Raw genomic sequence first — 11,340 nt, 5'->3', positions numbered from 1 at the left:
GCGACCTGTGCGCAGGCGCAGTGCGGCCGGGCCGGGCGGGGATGAGCGGCCGCAGCCTGGTGTTGGGCGGCGGGGCGCTGCTGGCGCTGGGCGCCGGCTGGGCGAGCTGGATGGCGATGGGCCCGAGCGAACAGCGCAAGAACGACATCGCCAAGGTAGGGGGGGGGACGGGGGACGGGGGGGGGGGGACGGGGGACGGGGGGGGGGGACGGGGGACGGGGGGGGGGGACGGGGGACGGGGGGGGGGGACCGGGGGCGGGGCGGCTCCTCACCTCAGGCGATGGCGAACGGGACCCGGGGCATTCTGGGAGATGTAGTGCCGCTCGACCGGAAACTCCCCCCAGCTGACCCCCCCCAAAAAACTGGGCACGTCACGTGACCCCGCCTGCCATCGAACCCACACTTCAACTTCCCGACATCAAGACCCCCACCCTCCCTGACAACCCCCCATCCAACCCCCACCCTCCCCGAACCCCCCATCCAACCCCCACCCTCCCAAACCCCATCCCAACCCCCACCCTCCCCAAACCCCCCCATCCCAACCCCCACCCTCCCTGACAACCCCCCAATCCCCCCCACCCTCCCCGAACCCCCATCCCAACCCCCACCCTCCCCGAACCCCCCCATCCCAAACCCCACCCTCCGTGACAACCCCCCAATCCCAACCCCCAGCCTCCCCAACCCCCCATCCCAACCCCCACCCTCCCCGAACCCCCATCCCAACCCCCACCCTCCCCGAACCCCCCCATCCCAACCCCCACCCTCCCTGACAACCCCCCATCCCAACCCCCACCCTCCCTGACAACCCCCCATCCCAACCCCCACCTTCCCCGAACCCCCCATCCCAACCCCCATCCCAAACCCCACCCTCCGTGACAACCCCCCAATCCCAACCCCCAGCCTCCCCAACCCCCCATCCCAACCCCCACCCTCCCCAACCCCCCATCCCAACCCCCAGCCTCCCCGACAACCCCAATCCAATCAACCCCCCCAATCCAACCCCCACCCTCCCTGACAAGCCCCCATCCCAACCCCCAATCCAACCAACCCCCCCAATCCAACCCCCACCCTTTCCGACAACCCCCCATCCCAACCCCCACCCTCCCCAACAAACCCCTGTCCAACCCCTACCCACCCCGACAACCCCCTATCCCAAACCCCACCCACCCCGACAACCCCCCAATCCAACCAACCCCCAATCCAACCCACACCCACCCCGACAACCCCCCCAGTCCAACCCACACCCACCCCATCGAGCCACCCAAATCTAACCCCTCACCCACACTAACCAACCCCCACCCTCCTTGCAACTAACCCCATTCCAAATCCCCACTGCACCCACCAACACCCCAACAGCAACCCTCTCACTCCAAACCCCTTCCCAGTCCCCAATTGCAACTAATCCCCTCCCCATTTTAAACCCACCACATCCCCCCCCCAAGAAAAAAACCCAGAAAAGTTAGGAGGATATTAAAATAAAAGGACAAAGAAGGATCAGAAGAAATGACATTTTGGCACTTATTGCAATTATATTGGGCCCTGGTGCCTGCGTGGTAATACTGTGTGCAGGTCTCCCCACCTGAGGAATGATATGCTGCTGATAGATGAAGTGCAGCAAGGGTTTATGAATTACAGCAGGGAAATTGATTTATCTGTGACTGACGAGGGACATGAAAGATAGCATCATATCAAAGAAAGACTCTTATAAATTTGCCAGAGAAATCATTAAGCTGTAGTGTAGATGGGTACTTCGTGGTCAGCATAGACACGATGGGCTGAAGAGCCTTTCCCTGCTGTATGAATCTGAACTAGTTTAAATAAAAGGCAAAGTGGAATGTGACAGTAAACTGTAAGGAAAGACTAACCCATTAGCACAAACGTGGATAGAAATAAGGGGGAGTGCAGAGGTGGTATTGGAATGAAGTAGCGACAATGTGCCTATCTTCTGAGAGGAAAAAAGGCATTAAAGTCCTCCCAGAGATACCAGAGCGCGCAGTGAGAATGAGAACATAAAATAGTATTGGAGAAGTTGGGGAGCTTGAAACCCAGAGTCACGGTCGAGTTTACCGTCAGATGCACAAGTCTGTGTGTGCACAGGGGCCGTGAAAAACTTCCTTGCAGCAGTATCACAGGCACAGAGCACCAGAGACACAATGTTCACAAGAAAAACATAAATTAAACATAAATTATACACAATTTTTACAAGAAAGAACACAATTAGTACAAAAAAAAACAAAGTCCATTGTAGTGCAGTGGTCCCAGTGTTGCTGTGCTGAGGCAGTGATTAGGGTTGTGCCGGTCGGTTCAAGAACCGAATGGTTGAAGGGAAGTCGCTGTTCCTGAACCTGGTGGTGTGGGGACTTCAGGCTTCTGTACCTCCTGCCCGATGGGAGCTGCAAGGAGACGGCACGGCCTGGATGGTGGGGATCTTTGATGATGGACGTTGCCTTCTTGAGGCAGCGCCTCCTGTAGATACTCGCGATGGTGGGGAGGGATGTGCCCATGATGTGTTGGGCTGAGTCCACTGCTCTCTGCAGCTTCTTACGTTCCTGTGCATTCGAATTGCCGTCCCAGACCATGATGCAACCAGTCAGGACACTTCCAACAGCGCATCTGTAGAAGTTTGTCGGAGTGTTCGGTGACAAGCCGAACCTCCTTAACCTTCTAAAAGAGTAAAGACTCTGCTGCGCGTTCCTTGTGATTGCGTCTACGTGCTGGGCCCAGGACAGGTCGTCCAATATGTTAACACCCAGGGGTTGAAAGCTGCTGACCCTTCCTACTGCCGATCCCTCAGTGTAGACCAGCGCACGTTCTCCCTCCCTCCCCTCCCTGAAGTCAACCATCAGTTCTTTAATTTTACTGACGCTGGGGGCAATACTGGCCTCACTGCAAGACGGTGGCAAATTAATCCCAGTGCGTTGCCTCTCACCGCAGCACCTTCCTGAATCGAAGCAAGCCCAGTGGGAGGAGAGCAGGCACAGGAACGCCCTGGTGATGGAGGCCATCAAGAAGTCAGCGGAGACGCAGAAGAACGTGGCTTCGGGGACAGACTGGAAGAAAGCCTTGCGGTCAGACCCCTGACCTGGGGGAACCAGAGGCACGACGGGTGGTCCAGGGTTGCCCTCGGGACCGCTGCAGAGCCATAGAGCCGTACAGCACAGAAACAGGCCCTTCGGCCCAACTCATCTGTGCTGACCGTCCTATTGGCTGTTCCTGGGAACCCATTCCTCCAGTTGGCCGACCAGATGAACTGCGAATATTAAACCTCTCTCTGTACTTGATTGAAGCTGGTGAACGGTTTGTGATATCTCCGCTGTACTGTGGAACCCTGTGCTCCTGTCTGTCTCTCTCCTTCCCCACCACTCCCCCCACCCCCGTCCTGTTTGAGTGGCTCAAGCCCCATTCCATCTGAACGCCGCCTCCCCTATCTTCCCCCCCGCCTGCCCTCGATCCCAACCTTCGATGGAGTACGCCTGGTCCCCTGCCCGGTCTGGGGAAACAATGTCCCATCTTGTCCACTGCCAACTACCCCGTCTCTCCTTGTTCTCCAGTGATGTCACAATGGGGCGCCGTGGCGTCTCCGGGCAACCGTTGGGTAGCAGCAGCTGGGGGGGTGATGGAGAGGCTCCACCCTTTGGGGGTCCCGAGGGTCCGGAGGATGTTGCTGGTGGAGGAGGCTGCAGGGACCAGGGACGAGGGGAAGCCCCATCCTCACGGTAAGAAATGCCCGGCCGTACGTTCGCTCCGGTTCCCGCTCACCCGTTACCGAGTCGGCCAGCGGCACGGCGTCAGACGGTGGCCCGCTCTGCTGGTGGAGGGAGTCTGTGCCCAACCACACGGGGAAACCTGAGCAGGGGTAGGCCACTCGGCCCCTCCAGTCTGTCCCACTCCTTCTGTCCCAGTCCCCCATCACCATCAACCCCCTCCGTACAACATAGGAGCAGAATTAGGCCATTCGGCCCATCGTCTGCTCCGCCATTCGATCATGGCTGATGTATTTTTCCCTGCCTCCTCCCGGTAACCTTTGATCGAGAACCTATCAACCTCCGCTTTAAACACACCCAGTGACTTGGCCTCCACAGCCGTCTGTGGAACGAATTCCACAGATTCACCGCCCTCTGGCTGAAGAAATTCCTCCTCACCTCAGTTCTAAAGGGACGTCCCCTCATTCTGAGGCTGTGCCCTCGGATCCCGGACTCTCCCACTGATGGAAACATCCTCTCCACATCCGCTCTGTCCAGGCCTTTCAGTATCCGGGAGGTTTCAATGAGATCCCCCCTCCCCTCATCCTTCTGAACTTCAGGCCCAGAGACATCAAACGCTCCTCATACATTAACCGTTTCATTCCTGGGATCATTCTCGTAAACCTCCTCTGGACCCTCCCAATGCCAGCACATCCTTCCCTAGATATGGGGCCTAAAACTGCTCACAATACTCCAAGTGTGGCCTTATAAAGCCTCAGCATTACATCCTTGCTTTTATATTCCAGTCCTCTTGAAATGAATGCTGACATTGCATTTGCCTTCCTTACTACCGACTCAACCTGCAAGTTAACCTTCAGGGAATCCTGCACTAGGACTCGCAAGTCCCTTTGCATCTTTCACACATTTATGTATCCCCACCTCGAATGATCCGGCCTCCACCACCCTGGGGGGGGCTCCCTCAGCACTGCCCCTTCCACAGTGCAGTGCTCCCTCAGTACCGCCGATATGAGAATTGCAGAGGTTCACCACCCCCCCCGCCCCCCCCCCCCCCCCCCCAGAGACTGAAGACATTTCTACACACCTCAATTTTGAATGACCGGCCCCTCGTCTTTTAACCATGTCCCATTGTCTGTGACTCTCCTGCTGGTAGACACGCTGCCCCCGCCGAACAGCGCGGCACTCCCTCCTCACCACCCCTCCCACAGTGTGGCGCTCCTTCCTCACTGTCCCTCCCACATTGCGATGCTCCCTCAGTACCGCTCCTTAAACGTTTATTCACTAAAAGCACTACAAAAGACAACCAGTGTCAATACACTACATCTAATACAGAAAAGAAGAAACTACGCAACGACATACTATGGTAGAGAATGCCAACTAATACTAATGAAACACACACGCGACGCTACACCCGTCAACGCGACACTTCAAATAAGAATCGCGCTCGTACTGTCCACCACACACGCGATCCCCTGAGGGGCCCACCGAGCGCGGAACTCAGCTAGGGTGCCCGCGGAAACCGCGTGCTCCCTCTCTAAACGCACCCGCACGCGCACGTAAGCGCGGAAGACGGGCAGGCAGGCCGACCTGCCGGTACCCTCGGCCGCCCAACACCGCGTCCCGTGGATGGCCAGCTTGGCCAGGCCCAGCAGGAGACCCACCAGGAGATCCACCGCGCTCCCCTCCCCGCGCCGCGCCGGGTGCCCGTAGACCAACAGCGCCAGGCTGAAGTGCAACCAGAACTTCAGCAGCAGCCCCCCTGCAGATACTTGAAGAGGGGCTGCAGCCTCTCGCACTCCGCGTACGCGTGGTACACCGTCTCCTCCCGGCCGCAGAAGTGACGGGCGGCCGGGGTGTCGGTGAACCGGCTCAAGAATCGGTTGCACGGCACGGCCCGGTGCAACACCCTCCACCCCAGGTCCCCGACGTACAGCGGGAGGACTCCCGACAGTACCACTCCTCCCACAGTGTGACACTCCCTCAGTACTGCCCCTCCCTTAGCGCAGCGCCCCCTCCTCACTGCCCCTCCCACAGCGCGGCGATCCCTCCTCATCAGACCAGAGTGGCGATACCTCTACTCCCAGTCCCTGTATTCTGCCCTATGGTGAGCTTCCCATCCCCAATGACTGTTGGCCTCAGGACCCCTTGATCTTGGAGCTGGCGGTTGCTGGGGGTGGGTGCCCCTCCCCTCACCAGTGAGCCCCAGGAGCATTGGGTCAGGGATGGCTTCCAATTCCTTGTTCAAATGGTTCTCCTTCCCCCTCCCCCTGACAGATCTGGTGCTGGTCGTAGTCTCCGTCATGAGCTCTCTCCTCATCGTACGAGCTCTCCCGTGCGTCACCGCCAGGTGGAAGAGGTGGAGGGAGAGGTGCGACCAGCGAGGGCTTGGCTTGGCGGGGTCTCAGCCGTGGAAACTCTGCCCCACTTCCCTGCCGTCTGTCGGACACCCGGCAGTTCCCTGTTCCCTAACCTCAGGCGGTCACCTCCGGCCCGGTGGGGGCAAGGAGACGTCTGGGGGTCAGCCCCCAACTGTCTGGATCTCCCCTGTGACTGCCGAGGTGTCCACAGCTGACGGGCATCCCCGCTGCCCCCTCCCCAAGGGGACCCCCCTTCCTGCCTTCAATCCCCCAGCAAGCGACTCCAAGGACTTACTGCCCCTGCCCTTGGCTGACTTGCCCCTATCGGCAGCTGTTTCCCCCCTCCCTGTCCCACTAGGTGCCCGATTCCCGGCCACGCCATCGGAGCCCGCCGTCTTTGACCTTGGGCAGCCCGGAGATCCAGGGGTGAAGCTGCCTTGCATTCCGGGAGGAAGGAGATGTCTGTTGGAGTGGGATGCCCTGGACAGGACACGCCAAGGCTGCCCCGTGTCGGACTCTAGTCTGGGTACTCTGGGTGTGCCTGGCTCCTGGTCTAGCTCTGCCACCCTTGTGGAAGGGGCAGTGGGCCCGGTGATACCTCCTCAGTCGGTTCCAGCCAATGGAGAACAGGTTCCAACTGCCCGACGGACCCCATCGTCCCAGCAGACCCTGTGTCCAGAAGAAAGACAGGAAGGTCCCACCTGTTGGAACGGCGTGCCGTCACTAATGCTGCGCGCAGCCAAGCCCAGTAGGTGGTCGATCCGAGGGCTTTCCTCAGGGCCCAGAGCCAATCCAGGAGCTGGCAAACAGGACAGGCTGTGCCCCTCGGTAGCCAGAGGTGACCGGCCCCTCGACCCTTCCCACTTCCCCAGCTCCCCCCGTCTTCCCGGCAGGCCGCAGGTCGAGGATCCTTCGCCAAGGAGCTGCTGGAGCCCCCAGCAGCAACCCCCTGCCAGATCGAGTCTGTTCCTGCCTGGGTGCAGTCTGGGGCTGTCCTCTCCTCTTCAGAACCAGGAGCCACCCGATGAATTCGTTGAGATCGCTCTTGACGAGGCATTCCCCGCAAATCCCAAAAGGCTTCCCGAGAGCAGGGCATGGACAGAGCCGCTGTTGGAATTCTGGAGCAAGTTACTCCCAACCTCCATCCTCAACTGTTTCCGCCAGGCGCATGAGATCCAGGGTCCTGGAGGGAAGAGTCAGGCTAAAACCCACAGCGACACCCCAAGGGTTTGGGTTGAGCCAGGAACACGTGGACTGGGAGCTGGAGACTTGTGGGGCAGGGTTCTGACCCTCTCTTGCTCTGAGCACACCCCGCTACCGTGGGGTAAATCCTTCACCGACCTCTTGTTCCAAGAGTTATTCAAACCCACCACAGTGACCAAGGAGGGGCAGACGGTAACTCCCAGGGGGTTGGAGGCTGATGGGGAATCGGACCCTGGCTTCCTGTCCATCAACATCAACACAGACCCAGTGATGACCCCTGGCAGCGGGGCTGACCTTGGCCAACCAGGTGAAGCAGACGGCCCTTCCCGTAAGACCATTCAGCCCATCAAGTCTGCTCTGCCATTCAATCATGGCTGATTTTTTTCTTCAAACCCATTCTCCCATCTTCTCCCCGTTACCCTCAACTCCCTTCCCAATCCAGAATCTGCCTTAAACACACCCAATGACTTGGCCTCCACAGCCGTCTGTGGCAATGAATTCCACAGATTCACCGCCCTCTGGCTGAAGAAATTCCTCCTCATCTCAGTTCTAAAGGGACGTCCCTTTATTCTGAGGCTGTGCCCTCGGATCCCGGACTCTCCCACTGATGGAAACATCCTTTCCACGTCCACTCTGTCCAGGCCTTTCAGTATCCGGGAGGTTTCAACGAGATCCCCCCTCGTCCTTCCGAACTCCATTGACATCAAACGCCCCTCGTACGTTAACCCTTTCATCCCTGGGATCGTTCTTGTGGAAACCTGCTCTGGACCCTGTCATCCTCCCTGAATAAATCCTGTTTGTGTCACTGAGTGTGTCTGGCGTCTGGGCTGTCGATGGAGGGAACTCGGGTGGGGAGGGGGGGGAAGAGGAGGAGCAGATGGCTTTCTGTTGCGGGGGGGTGCAGCGGTGGGTAGGGGTTGGGGGGTTTCAGGGGTGAGTGGGGAGCCAGTGTCCTGGTGTTGGGGGGGGGGTGAGTGAGGGAGGATGGGGTGGGTTGGTGGGGGCAGGGAGTGGGCGAGGCTGGAGAGAGTGGGCAGAGGGCACTGACTGAGGGGGCTGGGGTAGGGGTCTCAGAGAGGGGTAGGGAAAGAGTGGGGGAGGGGTGTGACTGGGGTGGGGAGGGGTGTGATGGGTGGGGGTGGAGATAGAGACTGGGGTGGGGGTGTCAGTGAGGGGCAGGGGAAGAGACGGGGGGGAGGGGTGTGACTGGGGTGGGGTTGGTCAGTTGGGGGGGTGTGATGGGTGGGGGTGGGGATAGAGACTGGGGTGGGGGTGTCAGTGAGGGGCAGGGGAAGAGACGGGGGAGGGGTGTGACTGGGGTGGGGTTGGTCAGTTGGGGGTGTGTGATTGGTGGGGGTGGGGATAGAGACTGGGGTGGGGGTGTCAGTGAGGGGCAGGGGAAGAGACGGGGGTGTGTGACTGGGGTAGGGGTCAGTCAGTGGGGGGGGGGTGTCAGTCAATGTCAGTGAGTGAGTGCTGGTTTTACTGATGTCCAGTTAAGTCCCGATTGTTCTGCTCCCTGTTGGGAGGGTGGGGGGGGGGGGAACACACCCCTCAGCAAGCACTGTCCCAGGTCTCTATCCCCCGATACTCCCCCCACAGTCCTGCCTCATTAGGGCTCCTCCTTAGAGTTTGACTGTCAGGATCTCAGTGTCAGTGGCAAAACCAGCATTTAATCGCCTGTCCCTAACTGCCCTGTGAGAAGGAGGGAGTGAGCCACCCCCCTGAACTGCTGCAGTCCGTGTGGGGAAGAGGCTTCCACAGTGCTGCTGGGGAGGGCTGATTTTCGCGTACAGCCTGGTCTTAGGTCGGTATCGTCCCTGGTCTGGGTCCTGGACCCAGTCCCTGGGAGAGAATCAAAGGCAGGGCTGGGATAAAAGTCATGAGGGTGGACGGTCACAGGCTTTATCCCAGGGTCGAAGAGTCTAAAACTAGAGGGCGCAGGTTTACGGTGAGAGGGGAAGGATTTAAAAGGGAGTCACCATAGACTGCGGATGCTGGAATCTGGAGCAACACACAAGATGCTGGAGGAACTCAGTGGGTCGGGCAGCATCCGTGGAGGGGTGAGAATCAGGTTTATTATCACCGACTTAGATGACGCAAAATGTGTTGTTTTGTGGCAGCAGTACAAAACAGAGATGAAATTACCATAAATTACAATAATAAATAAATTGTGCAAAAAAAAAGGAATATCGAGGTAGTGTTCATGGGTTCATGGACCGTTCAGAAGTCTGACAGCGGAGGGGAAGAAGCTGTTCCTGAATCGTTGAGTGTGGGTCTTCAGGCTCCTGTACCTCCTCCCCGATGATAGTAACAAGAAGAGGGCATGTCCCGGGTGGTGAGGGTCCTTAGTGATGGTTGCCGCCTTCTTGAGGCACCACCTCTTGAAGATGTCCTCGATGGTGGGGAGGGTTGTGCCCGTGATGGAGCTGGCTGAGTCTACAACCCTCTACAGCCTCTTGCGATCCTGCGTGTTGGAGCCTGCAGACCAGTATCGACTGTCCACTTCCCTCCACAGATGCTGCCTGACCCACCGAGTTCCTCCAATATCTTGTGTGTTGCTCAAGATTTAAAAGGGAACTGAGGGGCAAGTTTTTTGATGCAGAGAGTGGTGGGGATATGCAACAAGCTGCCAGAGGAAGTGGTAGAGGAGCGGACAACTGCAACATTCAAAAAACACTTGGACGGGTCCATGGGTAGGAAAGGTTTAGAAGGATATGGACCAAATGCAGGTAAGTGGGACTGACTCAGGTAGGCAACTTGGTCAGCATGGAGGAGTTGGGCTGAAGGGCCTGTTTCCATGTTGTACAACTCTGACTCTATCATTTTAAACAAGTTTTAACTTTATTCTCAAGAAACAAATTAGGAATAAAGACAAGTTCCACATGGGTTCTATTGCAAGTCTGCAGTGTCTCTGTCTCACACTGTGTGTGACACACACACACACACACACACACACACACACACACACACACACACACACACACACACACACACACACACACACACACACAAGGCAGGTTCCTACCCTGAGCTCTGGTTGTCACAGCTCAAAGTACATCAGCCTCAACACCTGCCCCCAGGCAGAGACAAGCTGGTGGATGGTCCTTGTTGTTGCTACCTGGTGGCTCTGTGAGAAGGTGCAAGTGTGCTGGGACTGTACGGAGTGTGCACGTGTATCAGTACAGGTGTGGGTGAGAGTTCAGGTATTAATGTGAGTGTGTGTGCAAGTATAGGGGTGTGGCAGTACTGGTGTGAACATGTTTGCATCATTACGGGTGTGTGTGTGTTTCCAGGATTCTGATGGTACGGAAGATATTTTACATGATCAGAAACAACAACATGCTTGGGTCCCTGGAGCTGAACTCTTGTCCTATCCGCTGTTCTGGTCCAAATAACCTAGAGACCTACATCTGGAACCATTTCCTCCCTCGGTCCTACTGCTGTGTGTCCAGCGGAGAATTGTCCTCTGTCACCAGGATCTGTGACTGGAGAATGAATTCACCTGGTGTTCAGAGTCTCTTCCCATCATATGGTACACCCAGGGTCAGTGGCAGCGTCCGAGCTCCCTCCGCACCTAGTGACCAGTGTCCAAGCTCCCTCCTCACTCAGTGTCCGAGCTCCCTCTGCGCCCATTGTCCGGCATCCGAGCTCCCCCCACGCTCAGCGCCCGAGCTCCCTCCGTGTCCAGCGCCCGAGCTCCCCCCGCGCCCAGGATCATTCTGTGCCTCTGGGTGCTCTCCCAGTGTCCAAGCTCGCTCAGTGCCTTCGGGTGCTCTCCCAGCGTCCGAGCTCCCTCCGTGTCCAGTGTCTGAGCTCCCTCCATGCCTCCAGGTGTTCTCCCAGTGTCCGAGCTCCTTGTCCAGGGTCGCTCCCAGTGTCTGAGCTCTGTGTCCAGGGTCTCTCCCAGTGTGTGTGCCCTCTCCCCCCTCACTCCATCGTAGCCTGGTCAAGGACACCCAGCAGCTCCGTGCCGGCCAGCAGCCTGGCCCCGTACACCGGGGCATTGATCTCGCAGTCGTTTGAGCTCAGGACCGGTAGGGCCCCGTGGTCACCACTGGCGCCCCGGGGGCAGTTGG

The 11,340-nt window shown here is 58.2% G+C and overlaps 2 protein-coding genes across 2 annotated transcripts; both read left to right on the top strand.

Moving 5' to 3' along the window:
- Positions 1-3: 3 nt before the first annotated feature.
- Positions 4-3,281, top strand: LOC127586962 (ubiquinol-cytochrome-c reductase complex assembly factor 3). Its single transcript, XM_052045014.1, has 2 exons — positions 4-155; positions 2,935-3,281. Exons 1-2 carry the CDS (start codon positions 42-44, stop codon positions 3,079-3,081), a joined length of 261 nt encoding a protein of 86 aa, XP_051900974.1. The 5' UTR covers positions 4-41; the 3' UTR covers positions 3,082-3,281.
- LOC127586949 (uncharacterized) lies at positions 3,150-8,071 on the top strand. The gene is made up of 3 exons (XM_052044989.1): positions 3,150-3,297; positions 3,552-3,716; positions 5,976-8,071. Exons 2-3 carry the CDS (start codon positions 3,554-3,556, stop codon positions 7,637-7,639), a joined length of 1,827 nt encoding a protein of 608 aa, XP_051900949.1. The 5' UTR covers positions 3,150-3,297; positions 3,552-3,553; the 3' UTR covers positions 7,640-8,071.
- Positions 8,072-11,340: the final 3,269 nt, after the last annotated feature.

The sequence above is a fragment of the Pristis pectinata genome, chromosome 38 (assembly GCF_009764475.1).
Source record: "Pristis pectinata isolate sPriPec2 chromosome 38, sPriPec2.1.pri, whole genome shotgun sequence".
Taxonomy (NCBI): Eukaryota; Metazoa; Chordata; class Chondrichthyes; order Rhinopristiformes; family Pristidae; genus Pristis; species Pristis pectinata.
Note: the sequence above shows the minus strand (reverse complement) of the source record. Positions and strands in the feature narration are given on the sequence as shown.